General features: G+C 42.0%; 2 protein-coding genes across 5 annotated transcripts in view; one reads left to right on the top strand and one right to left on the bottom strand.

The window, feature by feature from the left end:
- rhobtb3 (Rho related BTB domain containing 3) overlaps positions 1–23,704 on the top strand; it is a 30,761-nt gene extending 7,057 nt beyond the window's left edge. The window contains exons 3-13 of one of the 3 annotated variants that reach the window (XM_020592821.1): positions 523–715; positions 3,058–3,176; positions 3,509–3,617; positions 7,489–7,684; positions 7,842–8,038; positions 12,032–12,141; positions 13,306–13,411; positions 14,102–14,275; positions 18,009–18,175; positions 18,475–18,571; positions 21,941–23,704. In XM_020592821.1, coding sequence (XP_020448477.1) covers positions 523–715; positions 3,058–3,176; positions 3,509–3,617; positions 7,489–7,684; positions 7,842–8,038; positions 12,032–12,141; positions 13,306–13,411; positions 14,102–14,275; positions 18,009–18,175; positions 18,475–18,571; positions 21,941–22,059 — 1,587 coding nt within the window. In that variant the 3' untranslated portion in view covers positions 22,060–23,704. Of the gene's footprint in view, positions 1–522; positions 716–3,018; positions 3,177–3,508; positions 3,618–7,488; positions 7,685–7,841; positions 8,039–12,031; positions 12,142–13,305; positions 13,412–14,101; positions 14,276–17,980; positions 18,176–18,474; positions 18,572–21,940 lie in introns of those variants that run through there. The other 2 variants (XM_020592820.1, XM_020592822.1) reach the window with 2 other exon arrangements.
- Positions 21,547–25,703, bottom strand: glrx (glutaredoxin (thioltransferase)). 2 transcript variants are annotated; one of them, XR_002274367.1, is made up of 4 exons: positions 25,359–25,703; positions 24,723–24,854; positions 23,711–23,768; positions 21,547–22,083 (listed from the first exon to the last, which is right to left on the bottom strand). XR_002274367.1 is itself a non-coding variant. In XM_020592823.1 (3 exons), exons 1-2 carry the CDS (start codon positions 25,563–25,565, stop codon positions 24,741–24,743), a joined length of 321 nt encoding a protein of 106 aa, XP_020448479.1. In that variant the 5' UTR covers positions 25,566–25,698; the 3' UTR covers positions 21,547–22,083; positions 24,723–24,740. The 2 variants fall into 2 exon arrangements, 1 of the variants encoding a protein (XP_020448479.1); XM_020592823.1 differs by lacking the exon at positions 23,711–23,768 and having other exon boundaries at positions 25,359–25,698.
- Positions 25,704–27,197: the final 1,494 nt, after the last annotated feature.

Consider the following 27,197-nt stretch of genomic DNA (forward strand, 5'->3'; position numbering starts at 1 on the left):
GGCCAGCTGCCTTCCAGCCATGATTGCAGGCTTTTTAAAAATGTTTCTATTCTTAGGAGGATGCTTTTTAACATGCACTGCACAAAAACTGATGAAAGGTCTTTTGTTCTTTGTAGAGTTTGAAATGAAAATACTGTTAACAATTTTCTAGTAGCACTATATGTGTCCTGTTAAAGGGGCTGTCTGTCCCTGTCAGCGTGGAGCTGGGGGAACGCCTGTCAGTTTAATTTTATTTCTGTGTACCTTTTTTTTTTTAATTAAAACTGCTCAAGGTTTTCTTAAGTGATTTTTTTTCCTGCTTAATGAGTTGAATCAGATGTTTTTAAGAGCTGCTAGCCTCACACAGGTCACAGTCCCAAGGGCCATACTCAAGTGCTTATAGTTGTGGAGACTCAGAGGGGAAGGATTAGGGTTAAATGGGGTGAGACTCATTATACAGCTTGGGCATGCAGACAGTTCTGTGTAATGCGTTTCTTGGAACTGTTAGTCTTTGTGTTTGTTGTCATTTTTATGCCTTTCCAGGACTTGTTGGACAGTGATTGGGCCAGTGTACGAAAAGTTCTTGAGCAAGCGGACATCCTGGTCATTAAATATGCCGTCACTGACAAGCTGGCCTTCCAGCAGGTCAGGAACGGCTATGCCCCGAGACTCCGCCCGCTCCTGAGGCACTGGGGTGTACCTGTCATCCTGGTGGCAGTTGGAGCGCGGCTGAATGGTGAGGTCATTTTTGTCTTGTCTTTTTGTTAGAGCCGGAGCGTGTTTAGTTTTGTCAACAATACTTTGTCACTGTTGTATGTAAACAAGAGTTTGAGAGGCAGCAAATACAAAATGTCTTCATCTTTCAGTCACTGAACCTGGTGTTTTAGGGCTAATGTAGGCTACTGTTGCCTCAGCTGTTTATTTTGATTTTTGACACAATAACATGTTCTTGCTGGGCCAGTGAGCTTTGTGTCCTCCAAGAAATGAAGAGATCTTTATGACATCTTCTCTTGGTTGTCAGCTCACATGCTTCCCTACAGGAAACACACCAAAGCAAGGCATTAAGTTTATATTTGTTGCCCATTACAAGAGCTCACACAACACATACACTAAATGTACACTACAATAGTACTTTGTCCCTTAACTAGGACCAGGGCACTTGGGTGTAGCCTTAATGGACGATGCTTAACACTTCAGCCATTACCAGCATACATGTTTAGTGAGTCTGCATGTAGTTTTGCAGACACACTAACCCTCGACGAATCCAGATACTGTAAACAAGTCTATCAAATGTGCTAGGTTGTATTTTTAGCTTGTCTGCTTGACATACTTTGGGACCCTGTCAGTGCTTCACTGCAGAACCATCTCGGTGTACGTCAAGCCTTTGCTGGCAGAGTGAGTAGTTGTAGACCGAAGCCTTTGCTTGTGTTTTGGTGTGTGGCTGGGTGAGTGTTTTCCTGCTATCCCCTTATGACTGCTGAGCTCTGAGCACTTCCTGCTGCTCAACTTCAGTCTGCCTAAGCCACAGCTGTGGCAGGGAGAGAATGCTTCTGTATGTGTGGTAACGCAGCCATTAAACCAGCAGTGCACACGGGCACAAATAGATTCAGCCAAGGACTCATGCACATACTTGCACGCACACTCAAATGCCAAGTCACTGCCTGTCTCACACACACACACACACACACACACACACACACACACACACACACACACACACACACACACTCTTTTCCCTTCTGCCTCACACACACACACACACACACACACACACACCCTGTCAAGCCCTGGCTCTGTGTCATGACTGTAGGTTATTAGTAGGATTTATCAAATGCCTCAGCACTTAGCTGCATGTCCCATTCATTCTGTATTTCTCTCCGACTCTCTGCTCCTTTGTGCACTCTTTCTAAAGTCTTTTCCTTCAAATTAATCCCTCTAATTTGCTGTCTGATTCTCTCTTTGGTCTCCCCACGCACTTGCTGCAGGTTTTACAGATGTGGATGGTCTTACTCTTACTGTATACTGTTGTACAGGGATTTTTTTTTATTTTCTCGGAGCCCAGTGAAGATGTAAAAACAGTGACCTGGAGGTGCCACAGCAACATTTCTTGTCAGGAATCGACAGCTGCAAACACAATAAACCAGAAAACATCAATATTTTACAAACGGCACTATCACCCTATTAAAGTCCTTGTAGACTGTCACTCAGAGACACACTAGAGTTGGTACATACACCGTAAAACCACACATGGCTGTGGCATCTGGTTTCTAGGTTCTAATTTGGAAAATGTTGCTTTTTTAAACTTTAATTTAGTTTATGTAATAATGTGTTTCCAGTTCTGACAGACACATTTTGAGACAGTATTATAGCTTACTGACTTTTGTGATTTTGTAGATTCAGCATGTTTTTGTGTGATATGTTTTTCTTGTACTTTATGTTAGTTTGCTATTAGTGTTGGGCTGCTGTTTCCTCATACGGAGTGTTACTCAGCACTGCTGTGACTGGTCCTGTCTGGGAGTAGATTGACTCTTGATTGTGCAGATCACAGCCACTTGTGTAAGGAGTGTGTTTTTGTCCCTATAAAGTATTTTACTTATTCTGCCTTGTGATGTTATTTTGACAATGCCCGGTGAAGGTTTCTGCTAAAGTGAGTGTTCCTCTGAGAGAGCTATTGGTATCGTGTGCAGATTTTTTCTTTTTGTCCAACTTCTCTGCATTTTGATCCATGTGATGTGCTGACAATAACACCAAGAGTTGAAATGTGGTGCGTGAAGGCGTATACGACAGTAAATGCCTTGTTTTGGTTCAGTAATTATGAATAGCATATAGCCCTTGTTATGGATTGAATATCATAGCCCAGTGCAACTCGTTTGATGACACATGGGGCAAGAAATTCCATTATTAGCTGTTCAATGCGTACTTGGTTCACACATCCTCAAAAGCTTAACGTCTCATATCAGTGACTCACATGCCCTCAAAGTATTAGACTCAAGTGTGTATGCAGTTTGAATGATTTAATCTCAGAGTCTATGTGTTCAGATGAAGGCCCTCCCTGTACGTGTCCGTTGTGTGCGTCAGACTGGAGCAGCTGTGTTCCTCACAGTGAAGGTCTGCAGCTGTCACGGGACCTGGGGGCCACCTACCTGGAATTACCCTCTCTCAACCACGTCTTTGTGGGTCGCTACTTTGGCAGTGTGGTAAGCAGTGACACCACACGTAAAGCAACGGATCTAAATATTAATTTAATGGCTATAGCTGCTTCTATGGTCTGTGATTATGAGTGAGTTTTTAAGAAAACAAGCATTCTTATTTTTAGAACACACACATGCACACTTTTCCACGTGTTTTATGCTTGAATTACAACAAGGAGTCGTGACGGCAGAAGGTCTCGTTGCCTATTCAACTTGATTAACATTTCCAGATAAGCACTGAGTAGAGGAAACAGGGACAGGTAGCAAAGAACTGATGATGTAACACCAGTGTTTCTGTACCTTGTATTTGACCTAATGTGTATTTCTGTATTGTTCAGCTGGAGTACTTCATGATTCAGTGTCTGAAACATAAAGCCAAAGAGAGGCCAGAGAAGAGGAGAGGAAACAAAGTGAATGAGCTTCGTCCACCTCATTTAGAACAACCAGGTCAGAGAGTACTGTGCTATCTAACAGCAAATATTTATTTTATTTTATGAACAGTGTTTTTTTTATTTCCTGTTGGTTCCTATAAACAGAGCTTCATCTTTTTCATAAAGTTTTTTTTAAACAACGGTAATTGTTTTTACAGATTACTTGGAATTCTTTTAGTATATAGAATATGTATTGTTGCTTTATATCACTCTCTTTTTTGTGGCGTACAGAGAAGATTCAGTTGACTAACTGGACTGTTTTTTCTTGAGCTTACATAGCCTTTAAAAGAGCCGAGCATTATCTAGATCAATATTCTCTGTTCCAGACTAGAAATAACAAGCGAGACAAGGGCCGCTGGGGACTACTTTTACTCAGTGACGTTTGAATCCATTTTATACTGAGCTCTTTTTCAGCACCAGTCGGAGAAACAAAACTGTGTTTAGTGCGTTGAGCACAATCACCATAGTGATGGCTGTTGTGGGATGGGAGCGGATTGATCATTAACCTTTACCTTAACTAAATTTTCTTAGACAGTTTAGGTATTTGACCTGAACACTACAAACTCACTTGACCAGTCAGTACCACAGCTCTTTTGTTATGTGTTCAAAATGTTTGATGCATATTACCGACATTAAATTTTAGTAATTGTGTCAGAGCTTTGGAAGATTTAGTTTAGGCCTGCAATGAATGATTATTGTCATTATCAATTAAACACTCAATTATTTGAATGGCTAATTAGTTTATGTGAAGCAAATTGCAATGTCATCACAGGTGACATTTGCAAATTGTTTTTCTGTCTGATGAAAAGTTCAAAACTCAAGGATATGTAGCTTACTATCATAAAAGACAAAGGAAACCTGCCAGTCCTTACCACTCTTTTCTCTTTGAGAGACTGGTGCCACACATTGTTTACTCATTAAAAGCTGCCAGTTAATTATCGCCTAATTGTTTAAAGGGTAATTTAGTCCGCTTATTTAAAATTCAGAATTTCAGATTCAATTTTAATGAAACGTTAAAACAATTGTAGCAGCCACATTCAGGCACTTGGATTTAATCAAACTGCCTTTTAAACACAAGCGCTAATTATGAGGTGAGATAACAGGTTAAAACTGACAGACCCACAAATGTTTATGCACCATGAATAGCAGCAACACAATAAGTCAGATCTATTATAGCACAACTTAAAAGAAACAAGCTGGAGTGTTGTGAAAGGCCAGACTGCTGCATTTTTGTTGTCCTAATATTTTATGTTTTTAGGCTATGGAACTCCTTCTCCTAATTGGGTCTGATTAAATCCGAATTTGCCTGCCTTTCCCAACTGCTGGATGATGCCGCAAACTATTAGCTTTGTGTCTTGACATTACATAATTAAAATGAATTTGGCTAGAGGCGCATCTCCCACTGCACAGGTCGACCCACTAGCATCATTTTATTTTGAAAACTGAAGTCCAGTGCTGTGTTCTGTAATGGATGCCAAGTTCACAGCTACATGTTAGCTGTCAACTAATGTTAATGCTACTGCCATTTCTCCATGCAAAGTTATTTTTTACAGAATAACATAACTGAGTATATTTAAGACAAACTATGCAGTTAAACTACCACAAAATGGTTATCTGACCACTTTGCTGCGGCTGTGTGTCCAAATCTGCTGCAATGACTGACAGATTCAAGTCTTGCCAAAAAAAGAGAGACACCAACTGCTGGAAGACTTATTGGTGCCTGTCCAACACTATTTACTGCTACTTATGGTGCTGCTTGCATTAAGTATGACATGCTGATTCAAGAATAGCACTATTTACTCAGCCACATCTGAGCAACCATAAAATACAAGATGAGGTATAATGTGCATTATGTATGAATAGGGATATCACTGTGATTTGTGAAGCTCTCACTTCTTTCACCTTCTAAAATGCTTGTTAACTCTTTATTAGTAATGTATAAATACATTACTAATTTAATACATTACTAATTACTAGTTTACTTATCAATTTTGTCTCATCCTGTACATTGTCATTACAATATTTGTTTTTTTTATTCACTCTTTTTGTGTTTCTGTGACTATACACTGATCAGCTATAACATTATAACCACTGACAGGTGAAGTGAATAACATTCATTATCCTTTTACTGTGGCACCTGTCAGTGTGTGGGGTATATTAGGCAGCAAGTTAACATTCAGTCCTCGAAGTTGGTGTGCAGGAAAAACAGGCAAACATAAGGATGTGAGTGACTCTGACAAAGGCCAAACTGTGATGGTTGATGACTGGGTCAGAGATTCTCTCAGACTGCAGGTCTTGTTGGGTGTTCCTGTCTGCAGTGGTCAGTACCTACCAACAGTGTCTAAGGAAGGACAAACAGTGAACTCATGGATGCCCAAAGCTCACCGATAATGACTAAACCTTTACATTTCATTTATCATTTTCAAATGATTCCACTTTGTTTGAATCTTTGTTAAAATGGGTGAAACTGAGAAATACTGTACACTGGTTTCTATGAGGAGAAACATTCAGTGGGTATAGTGGTGGCATCACACCTACAGTGGGGAGGCTGTTGAATTTGTCTAATTTGCTCTCACGACCACAGTTTTCAGTCCTTTTACACAGATTTTCACTGAATGTTACACATTTGCACTGTTCATGACAGTAGAACTACTGAAGCAAACAGATTCACAGAAAATGCACAGTGAGCTACATAGTGACATGAGTGCCAACCAACTGCTGCATTGACTCCTATGTACACAGTATTGTCCATGCGGTCATAATGTTATGGCTAATCAGTGTAGTCCATCCAGGGTTTTCTACATCTTCTATAAACATCAACTTTTAAAAAAAAATCAAACATAATTTTAATGGTTTTCTTTTTTCCATCCAACATAAAAACCTCACAAACCCCACCAGTGCTTGCAAATATGATGGCACTACATTACTGAGCCAGATCACTAGAGGAGAAAAAGAACATCCATCCATCATCTATACTGCTTATTCCTGAATAGGGTTGCGGGTAGCTGGAGCCGATCCCAGCTGACAATGGGCAAGAGCTGGGGTTACAACAACCACACACACTCACTCTCACTCATATGGGCACACAGAAAGGCCCCGGGTTGACCTGGGCTCGAGCCCGGAACCTTCTTGCTGTGAGGCGACAGCACTAACCACCCTTCCGCTGTACCGCCCAAGGGAAGTACAAAATAAGAAAAAAAAAAAAAACGAGTGCAAATCTTGATGTGGATCTTCTTATGGTTTAAGCTTGACGTAATATTTCTGAACCACTGAGTGTGGGCGGTAAGATGTGTGGTCTCTTTTTTTTATTTGTGGTTTTGGTGTTTATTTGCATTCTGGGGTATTTTTGTTGCTTCTTGATGTATTTTTATCACAGAAGTGAGAGAGGTGGCCTCTTAGTGAACCTACCATGAAAAAAAGGTTTTAAAAAATCTAAAACATAGCTACATACTGTTGGTGTCATTTCCTCAAGATTTAAAAAAAGCAGGGACACTGTGTAACAAACATTTCTCCAGTCAGCAGCTTGAGTTTGCATCTTTGCAGGCCTGTCTTTAGTTGCAAAGGCAAACATTTCTGGAAACATTTGTCTCATTTGAGTAACAGAGCAACATGACACAGGTCTCTGCTCTTTCTTCTTGAATAAAATGTCTCGCCACCCTATTGCTCTCTACTGTACACACCCCAGTCCTCTCTGAGTTGTCAATACACATTGTCAAAAAATGGGGAAATCACTCGTAGAAGTGCATATGGTAGACTGAGGGGAAAGAATAATCTACACTTCTTGGGTGCTTTGAGCATAACAATCAATTGCAGCTGAACTGCAGTACTACTTGTTCATTAACTCATTCTCTGTATTGTCCACCCTCTTTCCTTCTCCCTCTGTTCAGCTCGTCTTCCACCTATTCGAGTGGAGGAGTCCAGCTTCTCCCAGGACATGCAGTGGTTGTTGGAGCGTGGCGTGCAGTTTGCGGATGTGGCTTTCTATGCCGGGGACTCTGGGAAGGAATTGGGGTGGGCGCATGCGGCTGTGCTGTGTGCTGTCAGCCCATACTTTCGACAGCTGCTGCTAGGGCCCAAGACCAGGTAGGAGAAATACAGGCTTGCTCACAGGATGGAGCTTAATAAGCTCTTCAACCATCTGTGCCTGTAGCCAGCAGGAGCTCATCTCCTCCTGCAAATGTCTCTTTAGCATAGCTGTGCAACATTTTGTGCTGAATTTAATCTCTGGCTGATTGGACAGGGAACGTCCACAGTCGCGGTGTGTTTGCAGAGAGCGAGATGGAGGCCCCCATTCACTGCTTTCCACCTGGGATGGGGGGATTATCAATGACATGCCAAGATCGGACGGGCACCTGACAGGACGCCTCTCTCGTCTGGTGGTGAAGGACCCCCTCCTTTGTCTGTGCTGGTGGGAGACTCTCATGTTCATTTACAGAGGTAAAACCCACCAGTCAAATACAGTGCACTCACACACAACTGAGAAAGCCAACAGATTAAATGAGTCGTTTTAGAACTTTTCCCAAAGATTCTGTCATTTACATTTGACCAACTGTTTTGCTTGTGAGATGCTTCCACTGACCGCAAGTCAAAAATAAAGACAAACGTGTCAGAAAATAGTGAAGACTGTCACACTACTTCCCAAAGCCCAAGATGACAATACAAAACACCAAGGTATTCAATTTACTGTTGTTGACTGAAATGGATGTGAAAATGCTCATTGTTAAACTGGGTTTTGTAATAACTCATATAACCTTTTACATGAGACTGTCCAGTCCTGAAGTCTCTGGTGTGTCAATGTTTTATCACAGGCTTACAGTAAACCGTGCTTAGTGGAAGTTGTTATTCAGAGAAGAGATACTGACCTTGTCCTCAGTGTAGTTTGGTGTAATGGGCTGTTGGGGAAAAGGATAGTAAACCAGTGTCATTTGAAATGGTGAACACTTTTTGGAAAAACAAGTTTTCTGCTGCTAAACACTAGACAGTGCTCAGTGTATTGAGCCATTTTATGTTTGAGTTATGGGATCAGAGATATTTAAATAGCTACAGTTGTTGGGTGATTGTTTTGTGTGTTACTAATTCCAGTGTTTCAGCCTTGTTTCACGTTTCCTGTTTGTTGTTACCGTATATTTTCTGCATGTTACAAGCTGGACTGACACCCACAGCATGGGAACTCCACTCTCTTTTTCCAGTCATTTAGATGTGAAGAGTAATGTCCCCTGGCAGCAGGAAGCAGTTTGCCCCATTGGGTCTTGTCTAGTGTTTCATTACACTGAGGAACAGAAATCAGTCAAATGGAAAGTGCTTGATAGTAAGCAACTGTGGTATTTTAATCAAGGACCTGATCATTCACTGTGTAATAGTGTAATCTCACATTTTCACTCAGGCCGCTTATGTTTCCTTTTCTCCATCCAGCTCAGTTCTGTTAGGCATTATATACATCAGTTAGGGTGGACTGGTACTCTGAGACATGTTTGCAGGAGTTGAATTTCCATCATTTTGATGGTTAATGGGATTAGCTGGTAGAATTTGACTCAGGAGGCTGCTACAGGGGCAGGATGTACATCAACAAATGATGGAATCTGTGATCAGACGGTCATGAAAATTTAGTACTATTATTACTAGAAACCAAAACATTTGAGGATATTGCAGTGCTTACATCCAAAATATTTATTAAATAAGCATGTGATAGTCTCTGTGACTTCAATGCTGTAACAAAAATCTTCTCAATGTGTGGACTGCAGCACTGTGTTTGCTTCACATTAGATCCCAAAGCCCGTGCGTGCCAGTGCTTCATCACAGGCTGCGTGTAACTCCTGCATTGCAGGAGTCTTTATGGCAAAAAGCTGTGCTGCATACATGTGACTCATGGCCGCCTCTTAACATGTACCGCAAGTGAACAGCAGCACTGATGGCCTGAATGAACGTGCATGTATATACACACAAACACTAGGGGCAGACACACAGACACATTGGCTGTAAGTGTGTTGGTAAAGACTGAGTGGAGAATGGAAGAAGATTATAGGGTTAGACTGAGTCTTTGTGAGTGACTGTGTGAATAAGAATGAGAATGCCAGCAGCTGAAAGACAGAAAGAGCCGTGTGCATGTTCACACACATACAGTATATGCAAGTCCTTGTGTAGATTATAGATTGGAAAGTAAGGAGTAGAAAATTGTGAGTAGGGTGAGAAACATACTGTAGAGTAGGGTGAGAAACATACTTGGCAGGGGGTGAGGATGAGAGTAGGGTGAGAAACATACTGTAGGTGGCAGGGGGTGAGGATGAGAGAAGGGGAGGAGTGTAAGGTGTTGCTTTTCTGTGAGACAATATGATGGCAGGTGTTTGGATGGTGAGGACGCTGGGCACTAGAGTACACACTTAGTGTGTGTGTGTGTGTGTGTGTGTGTGTGGGGTTTGGAGAGAATAGTGGAAAGATGAGCTGAACAACATTTCCATAAACGCTGCAGGGAAACGGAGCTAAGTCTGGTGTGAAAATGACTCATTTTAACCTTCAACACAGTGAGTCTGATTGTACATTAAAAGCAGCTGACCTCACATAAAATGTGCATGATTTTATAGTAGTATGTTTTCTTGAATTGGCTAATCAGGTGTGAATACGTGATGTCTTTGCCCACAGAAACATTCGGAGCACAGGCTGCCAATGTTTGATGTTCATTTGCTGTTAATCCACAACAGGCTGTACTTTGCTTTCCTTGAGATGGGACACATTATCTTCTGCTCACAATTCAGTGTCACTCATTTTTAAAACCTTTCTGTAACAATGTCATGTCTCTGTAAACACACAGCTTCACACTCACGTTATTATTCTACGCTGGAGGTTTTTTGTCACCTGAGTGTATGTGGACAGCCGTAGAGGTTGTGGCTTTGCTTGTGTGATGTTAACACTGAGAGACTCTGTCTCCTTGTGTAGAATTCAGCTGAATTATTGAATTTGTCACTGGGTTGCTGTTGTGTGCGTGTGCATGCTTAACACATGTATTACATGTATATGTGTGAGATGAACAAGTGTGTGTGTGTGTGTGTTTGTGACCACCCAGGCTTCATTCAGGATCACATCTGTGACCACAGAACAGCTGTTTTTTGGGATGACTTGTCTCAGAGGGGAACAAGTGGTTGTTATTTAGTTTCCTTGCAACTGAATTTGCCACAAACATACTGGTTTCTCTCGTTGTTAGGGTTTGATTTGAATTAAGGTAAGATTTAGGAATTTAGCAGCTATGGACAAATTAAGGAATGCCCTTTGGGGATTGAGTGTTACTCTGCACAAATTGTTGCTAAAGTGTTTGTGTAGCTGGGTGAGATGTAATTTACAGCGTGGAAGCTTAACTGCGATATCACCCAGAAATGTTAATTTAGCAGCTTTTGCTTTTTCCACATATATTTCTTGTTATTTTCATTTTCCTTCAGTCTCACCTTTGAAAACATCTGCGGGCCCATAGCTACTGTACATTGCTGTTTCTTATTGTCTGGCTGCATCACGTCTGTACCACAGCTCTTGAGATAGTCTGTCACCCTGCCCACGAGGTGTCTGCTGCACTGTGTGTTGAAGTAATCCCTTTATCAGTCAAAAAGCTGTCATTATGAACTAATGATGAGCTAAATCCTGCCCAGTCCTGCTCCCTTCTTCCCTCAACAGTATGTTTATATCATGGTGGTGAGATGCAATGTGCCACCAAAACCAAGCTGCAGGGCTGTACAAGCTTTAGAGAGGAGTTCATTACTGGAGTGAATAAATGCAGCATAGATATCTTCCAAATGAGCATGTGTCACAGTCATATTCAACTTTATCTTTTAGTGCCGCTTTATATGTCACTCGTCATTTATGACGGGATCTTCCTCTATATCACAGTGTACATTTCTGTTTCTGTTTGCTGTGTATCACTAATTTTGAGCCATGATAGCAGAATGCCGTGATACCAGATAATGAATCCTAATGATTTGGGGTCATTCCCTGAGTTTACATCTAGAGCCACCATGAGGTTCACATTTGGGATTTTTAGTGAAACATCTTAGCAACTTTTAAACTGCAGTCACTTTGGTTCAACTTTATCTTTTAGTGCCGCTTTATATGTCACTCGTCATTTATGACGGGATCTTCCTCTATATCACAGTGTACATTTCTGTTTCTGTTTGCTGTGTATCACTAATTTTGAGCCATGATAGCAGAATGCCGTGATACCAGATAATGAATCCTAATGATTTGGGGTCATCCCCTGAGTTTAGGTCACCATTCAACCACCACACATTATATAAGCAGACAAATTTTAGAACATGCCATCTTTGTCAAAATCACATCCTGAGTGTTCGGTGGAAGGTATGTGGGTGGTCAGAGCATTGTGCCAACCTGTGTGTTTCTGCAAACTGTACCATTGTGGGACCACAAAGTCCATGTGTATGTGATGTTTTGTAGGAGCGTGGGAGTGGGAGCACCTCCAGGAGGCCCTGGAAGAGAAGCTGAAGAACTCGCTAGCTGTTGCTCAGCTTCTGGATCGCGTACGATCTCTCATCGGCAGAGACAGGGTGAGGCCTCTTGTGTTTTGAATCACCTCTCCTCTCTTCCTTTAATACTTAAAAATGTCTGTCTGTTTGGAATGCCTTATAGTGTGTACTTGTACTTAATGTGTCAGACTTGCTTTTTGAAGATATAAACAGGTTTTTGTAGTTGCAGACTAACAGTGCCTTAATTAGCCAGACTGTATTTAGAAAAAGCACAGTAATAATGTGGCTCTAATTAGCATATTTACATAATTACTGCTTATAATCACCTCTCACACACTGTGGGAATTAGCACAAAGTAAACAAGAGATACTCTCAAAGGAGCAAAGGTACAGCACAAGATCTGTCAAGATTTCACACTGGACACCAGCCTTGAAATCCTGCGCTGTGGTCTGTAATTATTAAATTAAACGTAAGAAGGGGTTCCCATAGCAGGCTTTAACATTTCAAGAGAGATTCAGGAGATGTGACATGGATCTGTCTGACAAGCCTTTGGCACCATGCGTGGTCTACCAACCCATCTGGATAAAACTAGGTCTTCTACCTGAGGTGTTGTACAGATGAGCCAACGCTCCGGAAGACAGTTTCCTAATGTCCTGTCAGGATTTGATCCTGTCACTCTGCAAACATCTCCGGGTTGTCTCACTCTGTGAGACTGTCTGAAATTTGCTTTCCATAAATTTAACAAAATCAAAGAGGCTTAATTCTGTGTCTGCTTCTGCTGAAGACTGCTGAAGAAGTTTGCTGAATGCTCCCTCTGCAGCAGAGCAGCGTGAGAATATGGAGTTCTTCCAGTTGACTGAGAAAGGTCACGTAATGGTAATGGGATGCTTTGAAGACATCCATTCGTAGCCTTGGCAAAACCACGTGTGCATATAAACACTGACAGCCTTTTTTGATGCTACTGACTACTCCTGCTGTACACTGCAGTAAACCATTTACCTCTCTCTATATATTTTGTGCTAATGTGCAGGAATGTGTTAATAAATAGTTTGGAAGACTGTCTGGTTCACAGTCTGTTGTCAGTCTCAGCCAGTTCCATCATGTCGTTCTTGGCAGACAAGAATGTTTGGGTAGCGCTAAGCAAGCCTGGCAGAGAGGCCATTTGTATTCCACAGGGGGAGGTGGGTAGATGCACAGAATGCCAATTGTGTTGGTAACTAGTACCTGACACGTGTGTCCATGCAGGGCTCCAGGGATACGCCAAGCGCGCGGGCGGCTCAGCTCGGCCCCCAGACTCTTGTCAACCTCTTCAATTCACCTCTTTACTCAGATGTCATCTTTATGGTGCAAGGTGGGTTCATGCTGATCTGTTTACAATCAGCATGATTGGCTTACAAATGCATGCACCATCACACACCAGAGTGGGTGCATATTTTACTAGCTTGTGATTGAATTATGATCTCAGTTCTGGGCTTGATCATTCATTCGGAGGCAAAATAAGATGAAGGGGGTCAGTGCGATGATCTGCCTTCTGTCATATTTTATCTCACCAGAAGCTTTTCCATGAGCTGCATTTGGCCATTTCTCTATCAAAGGCTCAAACTGAGAAATCCAGGATAATTCCCACAAGCCTCTCCAAATCAATATTTATGTCTTAAAACGTGCAGTGAGGTTTCCTTGTCCTTGCACGTCTGAGCTGCAACAAGTTCAGCCCTTCGAGGACACAGAGACATTTCTGTAATAATATTTTGTACATTTCTGTTTTTCGTTTTTAACCCTGACTTACTGCTGGGGCGTGGTGAGAGCTGCCATTAGCTGGCTGTTAATAGCGCTGACGAACAGCAGTTATGTCAGGACATGTGTCCAGACTTTACACATCATTTGCTTCCTGTTAATCTACACAGCCCATTATAAGAGATGGCCAAACTGAATTAAGTTGGGGTTGCACTTCTGTGATCGTTCAGAAGAGTCCAGTTCGGAGACGGAGATGCTACTCTGAAATTCTAAACCTAGATGTTAATTTTGTGTGTGTGTGTCCTAGGGAGTGTGTTGCCAGCCCACCGAGCGGTGCTGGTGGCGCGCTGTGACGTCATGGCAGCCATGTTCAGTGGGAAGTATGCAGAGGCCCGGAGTCGAGTGGTGCCCATCCATGGTGTCTCCTCAGACACCTTCCTGTCTTTCCTGGAGTACCTCTACACCGACTCCTGCTGTCCTGGTGAGTTTAGTGCACACAACCCAGACGTTTAGTCAACTACACAACTGTGACTACTACTTCTGCTGTATACAATAAGATTAATGAATAAATGGCACCTAAATCTACAGACACACACTTCCAGTGGGAGGTTCTAAATATAGTCATAGAAGGACCCTGCCCTCCTCTTTTCTTGTGGATTAATTAAACCCAGTAGATGTTGCATAGTGATGTGATTGATTGTGCTGGGAAAATCAGAGTTAACGTGTTATTCATTCACCTGGCTGTGAGTGCAAATGGAGGCTGTGGCTGTAAATAATTACAGGGAGACTAAAATAAAGGTAAAGTTGCTTTATATACCATAGATATGATTGATGAAATGACAGCCTCTTAATGTTCCATGGAAATAAGCACCTGTCCCAAATCAGAAAACACTTGAGAGCATTACACTAGTGTGTTCCTCTAGGGGGAATTGCACAAACCAAGATAAGGGATTAAGCCAGGATTTTCTAGTTATCTGGGCTGAATTAAGTCCTGACTCAGTTGCATGAAAGCAGGTTAAATTAAGTTACAATGGAGATTTATTCCTTGCAGCTAGCCGACACGGCCAAATGGAGCGCAGCTTCTATGTCAGCATCAGTGAATCTGTGATCGACCTCGTGGTCTGTTGAAGAAAGCTGTGAACTTGCATTAATCCGAATTACTTCGACAACTCCTCAACCTGGCTTTGCCTTGGTGAAACGCATTAAGTCAGGATGCACTTAGTAGATGAGGTCAAGGCTCGCTTTGACTTGTCATCTTGGTTTTCTTAATTCTACTTTTGTGCAGTACACCCTTGGCCTTGCTCTCTAAATGCCACCAAAAACAAAAGCACAGATGACAAGTCCCATCAGCCATCTGTGTAACAATCTGCCAGTGTCAGTCTAAGGAGACAAGTGGAAAAGAGCACTTTGTTTAAAATTAAATTAGATTTAGTGAAGACAACACCACCTTGTGGTGTTTTACTGGTTCATCTGTTTTTAATGGTGCCAAGTCGCAGCCCCAGTTGTGCAGTTGTTGTTTTCCTCTGTCACTATCTGACATAATGTGTGCTGTATTATAATTAGAGCTGATAAGTCTCTCGGGGGAGGATAATGAGCTACACTACATAACATGCAGAGAATTATAGTTAAGGAGATTGAACAACATTAAAGTTGCATTAAAAATAATTCTAACACAGAAACAACCGAACCTTTAATGTGTAAGCTTACTGCTGATCTCAGTAAAAGTCAGCACTCAGCCTGCAGCTCTGTGCAGATTTCATCCCATAATGCCTGTTACACACACCCATTTTATGCTATGTCAAATGGAAATTTTTAATGTGACGTTCAGAAGCAGGACAACATCTGAACACACGCCACTTCCGTTCATCATTACATTTAAACCACCCTTTCAAACTAGTCTTCTGCTTCTGCCTTTTTGTAAGGCAGATTGCCCACCGTCCTTGTTTTGTTTTTCCTTTTGCCCCTCTGACAGAATGTTGTTTTTCTGCTCCATCACTAGCTCATCTTCTTTACAGTTTTTTGGGGGTTTGTGCCTGCTGGTCCCGTTCCACCGTCTGCAGGACTTTGCCCCGTTCCCCACGCAGCAGGCTGCCGTGTCCTTCCTCAGCAGGCTGTGGCTGCCTTGTCAGCTTCCTTCATTCTTCAGTTCCATGAGGACTCCTCCAGCCTTCCCTATGACTCTCCTGCCTTTCATTCTTTTCTTCATTTGTCATATCCTGAGCACTGGGCGTCCTCCTTCCGTTCTGTGTTCTCTTCCTCCTCTCTTTCACTGGGCACCAGGCTGCCTGTTACTTTTCCTCCTTTCCTGGAACTGACATAGCATCTGTCCTCTCACTTTCCTTGTCTGAGTGGCCATCTTCTGATTTGATGACCCCACCGACCAGCCTCATAGCACCGCATCAATAGGTGACACAGAGAAACAATCCACTTTGGCTCCACCTTCTTCCTCCCTGTTGTCTCCACTGCACAATAAGTCTTCTTCTTTGTTCCAGCCACTGTTAATCACTTCACTGAGTCTGATTCATCTCTTGGTTGTTTTGTGTTCGTTGTGTCCCGACTCTTTTCTTTTCTCTCTCCTCTATCCACTCACCCTACCTGGTGGAGGCAGAAGGCCACCCACCAAGAGCCGGGGTCTGTCAGAGGTTTTTTTCGTTAAAGGGGGTTTTTCCTCTCCACTGTCACCAAGTGCTTGCTCAAGGGGGATTTGTTGGGTTTTCCTTTAATAATGTGAGGTCTTTCTCCAAACCACAGACCACAAGCATTATAATCATCGTATTCAAACGTTCATCCTCAAATTTCTTGTTATGGTTGTTTCTGCCCCCTAGTGGTAAGAAACTGGTAATGCAGTTTTGAATGACAAGCTTTTGCAGTAGTGTATGCAGGGACTTGTGTGTGTGTCATTTCATGACATTCATGATGACATCACAGTTGCAGCTCCTTTAGGATTAAGCCATACAACTACAGATGAGTATATAAACAATAGGTTTTGTTCCATCATTAATAGATAAAGCCAAACTCAATATCATTGTCACAGAGGCACAACATTAATTATAACTGTGGCTCTCATCTTCCTTTTCAGTATCATTACATAATTATTTCCTTCAGATCAGAATATTTCTTTATGCTAAATTAATGTTTTGGGTGCCAAAAAAGAACAAACCCCCCTGTATGAGCATCAGTCTGACAGAGGCCATATGTTCACAGGGGTAGGGGGGGTGTTTGAAGGTGGTGTCTGACTGATATGCATGACAGAAGTCAGGTTATGTCAGGAGTAGTCAGATTTGACAGGACTGACATTGCTTGTTTGACATTTGTTGCATGTGTGCATGTAAGAATGTCACCTGACAGCTTAGAAACAGCAATGAGAAAATAATTTTTACTATACATGATTTGACTAGTAAACTCAAAAATAATTAGATTTTATTTAAAGGCTGACATGAAATTAGTTGGCTTTTCAGTAACATGATGGTGCAACCTGAGGTATGACATAGAGGAGATACTGTAGACTGCACCGAGTGGAAAGTGACAAAGTGAGGCACATGTTGTTTATAAACTGACTGCCCATCTTGTCTTTTTCTTGTCAGTTCTAATTTTAATTAATGTTCCTTTTAAAGCTGCATTATACAACTTTTTTTATTTATTTCTGGCAACTTGGAGGACAGTGGAACAAGTTATAAATACAACACTGACAGTGTGTCACCTCATGATGTTCATACGGTGAATGTCTTATCAAACTTTACACCTGCGTCCCTTGGAGCCTTGTTTCAGTCCATTTTCAGCCTCCTTTAAATTTCCCCTTAAAAGAAATGTCTTGCTTTTTAGCTAAATGCTCCACCATGTTCACCAGCCACTTTTTAATACTGCAGGCCCAGCATTCAACCATGCCAGTATGCTTTTTACCTTGTGTACAGCAGGCTGTGCAAACTAACCAGCTAGAAGTTTATTGTCCAATGTTAAGTGCAGGAAGCTGCTTTACCTTCTAGGACTGGTGGATTTGACTTTTGTTCAGCACTTTCTCATTTTGTGTGAATGGGAAGAACTTTCATTGCTGGTTGTTTCAAGCTTTGTGGGGCAGTGTCAGTGTGGCTCTGTTCCAATTTGACATTTTGAGCAGTAATCATAAAAACACTTTCCTGAATTCAGCATGAGCTTTGAAACCTTTGATTTCAGTGTAATAGAAACGTAGACTGTGTTGTGTGTGTTTGTGTGTCCAGCCAGTGTTCTGCAGGCCATGGCTGTACTGGTCTGCGCTGAGATGTACCAGGTGAAACGACTGCAGCACCTGTGCGAGGTCTGTGTGTGCGCTTACCTTCAGAGCATGCCCAGTAGAGAGCTGGCATCAACAGGTATCAGCGTGGTTCGACTACTCCGCAGAGCAAAGGTCAGTGCAACTTAGCATAAAGGTGAAAAAGGGTGAGAGAGAGGTGAACATGAGGGAGACAACCTGTCTGTGTAAAGCGATTAGACCTTCATTATAAGTTGACATGACCTTCAGCCAACAAATGAAAATACTTTGTATGATAGTTGTATAATGATTTGTCTAAAAATTGCCCAAAAGCTTAATCTTTTGGCCTGCAGCTGCTGTAAACCTCCATCTGCAATAGATATTCTGTTGTTAAGCATTAATTCTCGGAGACAAGAATTATGTGGCATGCTGTCTCCGTTTCATTTGCTCCTCAGTGCCACAATGCAGAGCAGCTGTACATCTGGCTCCTCCACTTCATCGCTAACAACTACCTAATCTTCAGTCACAAGCCTGACTTCCTGGAGCTCTCAGGTCAGTGTGTTTCACTTTTAAATAGGCCTTGTAAGTGTGATGGTTATGCAAACTGAAATTGCTACACTGATTTATAGTGAAATTAAACTGCTGATTCCAAGAGTTTCAGATAATTAAATCAGAGCGCCTCCGGGCTTCTCCAGCAAACCAAATGTAGGTTAGGCTGCATCTGTCTCAGAGAAATGCTGAGTGCCAGGCTTTTCATGTCAAATGGCCAACACTTTTAAAAAATCCAAGAGGTATAAACACGGTGTTTGCCAATTAATTACAAATGGAATACGAGTAATCACCGTCTAATCTTATACGTTTTGACTCTCTGGCTTTTCATACTCAACTTTTAATGATACTAAATCCATTATCTATTTGGTATAAAATGTTTAGCTGGTGAAAGTAACTGCCAAGAATTATCTTGTACCAGACACCCCTACTATAGAGGTTTAATATATGATTTATGAAATTTTTGTATTGGAAAGAATCACTTTCTCCTTCAGATTTCAAGAAAATCAATTCAAAGAACTTTGGGAGAAGTGAAAAGGTATTTTCTTAAAATGACAATAGGCGAGAGGCGGGGTCCACCCTGGACAGATCGCCAGTCCATCACAGGGCCGACATGCAGACAGACAACCACACACACTCACACTCACTGGCTTATAGCCAGGTAGGGATAACGCCCTGGGCCCGAGCTTTACCTGTTGTGGATTTGGCATTTCTCACTGTCCTTTCTGCCAGTTCGTTACTTTGGGGATAATGGGGGCTTGATGTGATGTGCTTGAAGTCCCATGAGACTGCGAAAGCTCTGAAGTCTTGTGAACTATATTGAGGCCCATTGTCAGAGATGAGCTTTTCTGGCACTCTGTGCCTTGCAAAAATAACTTGCGGCTTTGTTGTGACTGCACCTGTTGTGATAGAGTGTAGCTTCTCCAACTCGAAGAATCGACTGTAGTAATCAACAACTACTAGTCCTCCCCGTTCAACGTGAACAGGTCAGCCTGGTCTGTTGGGAATCTGATGAGAGATGAGTGGCTCTTTGGGGGTTGAAGCCCGTCGTTCCTGGCATATGGAACAATTTTCTACTGTGGTTGTGATATTCTTCCCCATGTGGGGCCAGAAAAGAACGTCTCTTGCTCTTTGCTTGCTCCTCTCAATCCTCATGTGTCCAGTGTGAATGTGCTTGCATTTTCTGTCTGAGAGCAAAGGGCACAGTGATTTAGACCCATTTGAACAATATTCCATGATAGTGTGTTATTTCATCTGTAGAGTTCCAGTAGTTGAAGAGGGCAGGGGGGACATCTTCTCCTCGTCTCTGCCCATCCTGTCTGCAGTTTGTTTCAGCAGTGTGAGTTGGGGGTCCTCTGTAATTGCTTTTATCTCTAAGTTTTCTGTCACCTACTGGCAGGCTGTTCATGACAGAGTGAACCTGTTCATTCATTCCCTTGTTTAATGTGTTGTCATAGTCCAGCAACGGCTTCCGAGACGGTGCGTCTGCTACGGGAATGTCTTTTCCAGGGTGGTGGTGGATCTCTGTCGTGCCACTGAAGCTGTAATGGCATTCATTGCAAGCGTGCTGGGGCATCAGAGATCTGCTTTCTTAAGATGGACTCAAGTGGCTTGTGGTCTGACTCGACAATGACCTTCTTACCATAGATGTAACCGTGGAGATGCTTACACCCAAACAAAACAACAAATAACTCCTTTTCTATTTGGATGCAATTTACTTGTTATTGTGAGTGACTTTGAGGTGTATGCATCAGGTAGACTGGGAGAATCCCACTCCATGTGCAGTGCAAGGATACTTGAGTGGGAGAATCCCACTCCATGTGCAGTGCAAAGATACGTGATGTATCCATCCTTCATCTGACTTAGCTGGCAGCCGGTACAGCGAACTTCTGACACCATATAAGACTTCTGTGGCTTGCACATGACGAACAAACCAGACAGACGACACTAGTGGTGCTATTGTTGCAGGCCTTTTTTTTTATTCCTTGCCCTGTACACAGAATATCCCCTGACTTCCTGTACATCTGTAAACCTTCTCTGTATCACTGTCATTCTAGGACACGAGCGCCACCTCTTGACAAAATGCAAAAAAACATATAGCACCATGAAACACTGAACAAGTAGAACGCTACAACATATTCTGCTAGCAAACAGTTACAATACTCTTTTATGTTCCAGTATTAATACATGCATTATCCACTTGCTCACTGACAGAGAAACTAGTATGCTGCACTAGCATCGTGTGAATTTCCGAAATGACACCCATGCTACAAAGGTTCACTGCTTTCTGACAGGCTATTTCTGGTAGTACAATATCTCAAACCCATAGCAAACAACTTGAATAATATGTTTGTACTAGGAAAAATGATAACGAACTCAAAAATAAATGTAATGGAGCCACTTGAACAAAATTAAAGCAATGCTAATGGCATTGTTGTCATGCCAGGCCACAGGAAAATTACTCCACAAGCTGGGAGACATTCAGCAGACTTCTGTTCAGTACAGCAAAATGAGGAAGTTTTCAGAGTGCTCATTGCAGAATCAAAGTGCCACACTGCCTCTTGCTGGCGAAAACTAGGAACATTTGTCCTACTACAGAAAAATAAAATGGCTTGTAATCAATTCCTATGGCCCAGGTTGGAGTATTTCCTCCTTACGAAGACTTTAGCAGACATAAAGCAAATCTTACCAACATTGCCTAATTCATAAAATGTGACCATACATCTTGTGTGTGCCACAGATACCTGTGAAAACCTCTGTATTTTATGCTGTAATACTATACAGTGCAGTATTGCAGTATTCAGTTATTAGCAGGCTGTGAGCTTTCAGGCCTTCAGAGTAGTGCTGACTCTTATTTGTTTATGCTTAATGATGCATGTTTATGCTTGTGTTGTATATAATTCTCCAAATTGCTGCTTGTTTGTTATAGTTTTATGAATTTAAAAGGCCATGTAAAAGCAGTAAAAGACAGGGTAATCTCAAAGATTAACAGCACCACTGCTTCAGTTAGTAGCAGAGGCACATTTTATTGTAATCATTAGTCATACACACGAGATTGATTTAAGGTCATTTGACGGGTACAGAAGGGCACAAGCAGAATCAAAGTGCAGAATAAGCAGAGAGCACATGACTGATCACCATTGGTCTTCTTGGTCTTAAGTTGTTTGTTGGTGTAAACAAACCCTTAGCAGATATATTACAGCATTGACGACTGTGTTCGTGGCAACAGTCCAAGAAGGTATTACTGTATGTGTATCTGTGAGTGCATGCCAAGCAGTGTATCTAGCTGTGATGGTTTTATCAGCAAATTAGTCATTAGCTGTGTTTGCAGTAAATTACAGTTGTATGTCTTTGTCCTTGTGTATGTTGTAGAGGAGGAGCATGAGCAAGTGGAGAGGCTTCGTTGGCCGTCCAGAGGCTACCTGCAGGAGCTCAGCGAATACCAGCAGCGACGGCGCAAACTGCGGAAGTCCCGCTGCACAGTCATGTGACCCCCACCCCTGGACAGCCAAACCCTGTGAGAAACAGCGGGGGAGAGAAGATGGGAAAAGCCAGGGAGAGAATAATGACAGAGGGGAGACTGGTCATCAGTATGAGAGGAAACAGACAGAGGAAATCTGTTTTTCTGTTCATTTGATGGATGGTGGGCTGATGCTCAGGACACTAGTGAAGAAGAAAACGACATTAGACTCCTTACCAACAGGACAGTGTCTTTGAGCAGTGACATACCCTGCTGTGGCACCCCTCTCTTTTGCTAGAGAAATGGCGTATCCTTTTCATGACTATACCAACATGGGCAATACAAAATGACTGATCTCTTAAACCTAGTATGAATTTAATAAGACTATCTGGCCATTAGCCAGAAGCTCTACGAAAGATTAGGTCTATTGGCTGATGCAACATGGTGGATCTTGAAGATGAACAGTGACACAAAATGGCTCCCTCACAATAACAGATATATTAAATGACCACATGTCTGTTGGATCATGTTGGAGACTGTTTCAAACTGCAATAACAGCTAAGGTGACCTCAGGCTGAGTCAACAGGAAAGAAATTGTGCTGAAGTGGTTTGTTATCCTCTCAGCACCTGGACACAGGACTGCTCCGTCTTAAATTCAGCCCATCTTGATGCATCTATGTCCTGCTGGCTCAAGAAATTGTGAACATGCACACACACAGCATTCTTAAACTAAAATAACTTTCAGCAGCTCAGTGAGTATTTCAGCTGAGTTACATTAACACAGAGCGAGAAGCAACTGGTAGCACAGTCATGCTCATTTTCATCTGTAATCTAACTAGCTCTGTTTAGCATATGAGCTGGACCAATTCAATGACAGCTCTTTGATTAGATTCTTTCAGATCTATAATGCAGCATCAGTGAGTGTCTCAGAGCCAGACTGATTTGATTACTACATGAGATAGAATACAATCTGGTTATGGCCTGTGTCCAATGAGGACATCTTACTTTCACTGAGAAATGTCTTAAAAAAAATTTCTCAAACTACACATGGCCTGTAAGAAAATGAAGTGTGCTGTAAATCAAATCCAGAAAAAGTGTATTTTTAAACTTAATTTAAAACCCATCAGCCGGACGTTTACACAACTTCCTTTGCAGGTCATTATGAAATAATGTTAGAACTATTCCTCATAGATTTGCAATAATAAACAGTAATGGGCTGTCTCTGTCACATAAAAAGGCCTTTTGTAGCATTATGTATACAGAAGGTGTACAAAGATTTAGGTGGAAAAAAACAAAACCAAAAGAAGTTGGTATGATTGAACCACAATGCCTCTGGGTGGAAACACAATATTTATTTTATCCTATTTTTAATTTATAATGAGACTATGATTTATTGGTGCTGCAATTACTTTTGTAAACTATAGGCTATTGTGTGTGGACATTTGTTTTTTTTTGTTTTGTTTTTTTTTTACATTTACAGTAAAGTCAGCTGGGTCATACTGTTTTACAGGTGAGTGTTCAGTGCTGTTTAAAAGATAATGAATCATAAAAACTGCAGTTCAAGAGGACAGAACAACTTCCTGTGTCAGATACATGCTCAACACAATGAAAGCAAAACAGAAAAGTAGTGGCACTTGGAGCCTATTCAGTGGCTCAGCATTGGTCATTAAAAGCTGACATACCTGTATGTAACTGTATGTATCCAGTCATGCAGTATCTTAGCTGAAGTGGAGCAGCAGGCTGTGTATACAGTACAAGAAAGACACCACTGTGAGACGTTGACAACATTGATATCAGTTGTTATCTTTAACCAGTAGATGCATATTTAACCTGCTGCTACACCGCAGCAGTCAAAGTATGTGGTAAGAAATGCTGACATAATCTACTGTTACAAAATTTGTCTGTAAACAGCAGCTGAGACACTGGACTGTGAAACGGCATGTGCCCCACTGCTGCATCCACACCCAGTCACTGGGCCAGTGCTGTACAAACTGTAGATAACATGATGTCTGACTTTAAATAAAGACGTTTTAGAATGAATATACCAGACTCCATGAACGCCTCTGCTGAGCTTTTACAGTGTTGTACAGGCGCAGTCAGGTGTACAAGTGTTGGGTTGCATTCCTGTTGAGCGCCATAAGCTGTGTCTCTGCCCTGTTTCCTCGGAAAGGTGGACTTGTTTTACAGTCAGATGGGTGACAAATTAAAAGAACAAACATAAAACTACCCTGAACTTCCAGAACAATTTAAATGCTCCTTGACACAGACTCACGGTGAATGTTTGCGGTTTGTGGTTACAGTCTGATTAATGAAAGAGAACCTTGTTATATTTGCAGAGGATAATGGCATGGCCAGGACACACATCAATGTCCTGTGTGAAAGCACCCATGTTCATTGTGTTTTTAATTTGTTTGCCACCCATCTGAACATTTCCATCGGAATATGATACAGTGCGGTTTACACCTGTCTTTACCACCAGGTAATTACTTCTCTCTGTGAGCACCACCCCAGGCATTGCCTTTCATTTAGTCTAGTCTTTTTCCATAGTAATGAGAGCTTACTGGTGCTAAATTATTGATACAATAACTTATCCTGGATCTTCTGAGGGACCAAAATAGTCTAGTCTATAAGAGTGTGTGCAGTACAAGGTATGTGAAAGATGCACTGTGTGTGAGTCTGTGCAATGTCCTGTACCTGGAAGTTTGGAGCAGGTCACTGCAGGACTCCAATAGCCTGCAGCATGCCCTCCAGTTTTCCATTGTTGTGCAGCTCCTCCACAGCATCACAACCTCCAACACATACCTCACCGATGAACACACGTGGAACCTACATTCAGTCAACATAAGGAAAACAGGGCCCAAACTGGTAAATATGCAGCCATTGATCTGGATGGCACATACATAGGGTTAGGCAATATGATGATATACACATCTGTCTCCCATTGGAGGTCTGGCCATCCTGTTAAGTCCTTCCACATTTCTGGGCATCAGACCATCCTGGGGGATGCTGCAAATCAGTGGCATGACTGATGGCAGTATTGGGTCTTATGTCAGAAATTTTACCAGGCTCTCTGTTGGATATTTAATTTTTAGGACAAACGGACATCGTTTCCCCTTATACGCTCTATGTCTTCGTTATAGATCTACTTTGATAAATAGAAACTGTTTGCAGCATTTACAAGCACACTCACTTTACTTTTCGCCTCTGATGTGACTTATGAGAGGATACAATGAGCTCTTCTCTGGAAGACACGTATAATTACATGTGGCACACACCCTTAAACTCCTCTGTTTTCCCGTTGGCCCAGTATGACAAAGCAACTTTGTTTACCGTGCGAGCTCCGGTAAGTTCCAGGAAATAGTCTTGCACCCTGCCCATGTCGCTGCGTCTACTTATATCCACGCTCACCAAATGTCCCGGTTTTAACTTGTATTTGGACAAAACGTCTTGGGCCATAATGCAGTACGGACATGTGGGCTTAATGAACAGGACCACCTTGTCTCCTTTGATTTGAGCCTCCACAAACTGCTGCGCCATTCTCACCAGCCACAGGACGCACCGAAGGAAATGATTGCTGCTGTCAGTTAATCAGGATGACGCGGAAGGCTTGTCCTTTCCTTTTTAAAGCGATACTAGCTTAGACAGTTTATAAATTACACACATTGAGGGAGTAAATCTCAGTGAGATCAAGATCTCTATTGCAACAGACCTGACATATATAAAATGTGACTCCTCAGCTCACTCCTTCTCGCTTTCCCTCTATTTTCTCTGCTGACTGAAAAGTATTGATGGCTCTACTGGACTGGAACATGACGTTACTGTTTGAGAACCAGAGGAACATCTTGTACCTCATCAGCCTGCCTCCGAAGTTGCTTTGTCATTACAGCCACATTATGCCCAGATCTCAGCTGGACTACATTAGTTAAACTGTGAGAAAATTTAAGCCCAGAAGTCAATTATCGTTTCCAATGTGCATTTCAGTAAGAGTGCGATGCTCCGGATCTGCTGGGAAACCTTGGGTCCTCGCATTTCTTAGCTAAACATTGCTGCAGACCAAGTACACCCCTTCTGAACAACGCCTCCTGCCGCACTGCAGAAACTGTCCAGGAGCATGATGAGGTGTTCAAGGCCCTGCCTTGGCCTCTGAATTCCCCAGATCTCAATCCGATCATGCATCTGTGGGATGTGCTGGAAAAGCTAGGCCGATCCATGGGGGGGCACCTTTTCCATCAGTGTTCCAGTACACTAGACTTCAGATTTTCCATAATCAACAAAGACTGAAGGAAGACACTGAACAAAATCCAGTTTAATTATAATCCAATGGTAATCCAAAACTGTCTATGTAATTGCTCACTGCTGTACCTTCAAATCTTGCATTTATTTGGGGTGAGAGCATCATATCTGCTATTTAGTCATTATAAAACTGACATTTTGGTCATTGGAAACCACAAAGAACAAAAGAGGACAAACACTTCTTGGTAAAACTAAATTGATTTTATTCAAATATCTTGCACATTTTCAGAAGGGCAGGAGCAGATTTCACTCAAAATTCACATTTTCAATGGTTTCTCAGATCAAACACTGCCAGGGCATTTTCATCTCACTTCCTCTAAGATTTTTGATCAAATAATTTGAGGTACATTCATGTTTAGAATGCACTGAATTAAATCCGTTTTTCATTAAGACAAACGTTTGCAAGGCGGTGAGGAAGACAAAGGTGACAGACAGCTGTGGCGCCCAACATCAGCTTGTTGGAGTGGCCCTCTATGTCTAAACTCCCTGGGAAATGAACCAAAAACACTGATCCTGTCCCAGACATCTGTGCGGAAATCTCGAGTAGAGCCTGAGCTCCCATGGACATTTTGTATCTGCTGTTGTGGCACCTCCAATATCAAGTGCTGATTTTCTGTCTCTAAAATAACTTGAGATACAACAAGCCAGTTAAGCTAAATTTGTAATTATGCTGATTCTGACAGCTGACCAGAACAGCCAGTCTACTGCAGAGACTGACTGACACGATGCCACAACCAAAATATGCAAAACAGACTGCTTCTCTCTAAACAGAAACAGACCGTTTGCTGCAGGATAAAGCTGAAGAGGTGGCCGTGATCCTTTCCAGGGTTTAGAAACCAACCATTCTGGAAAGTAAATATCATCAACATCTCTTCA

This window comes from Monopterus albus, unplaced genomic scaffold (assembly GCF_001952655.1).
Source record: "Monopterus albus unplaced genomic scaffold, M_albus_1.0 scaffold18.1, whole genome shotgun sequence".
NCBI classification, from domain to species: domain Eukaryota; kingdom Metazoa; phylum Chordata; class Actinopteri; order Synbranchiformes; family Synbranchidae; genus Monopterus; species Monopterus albus.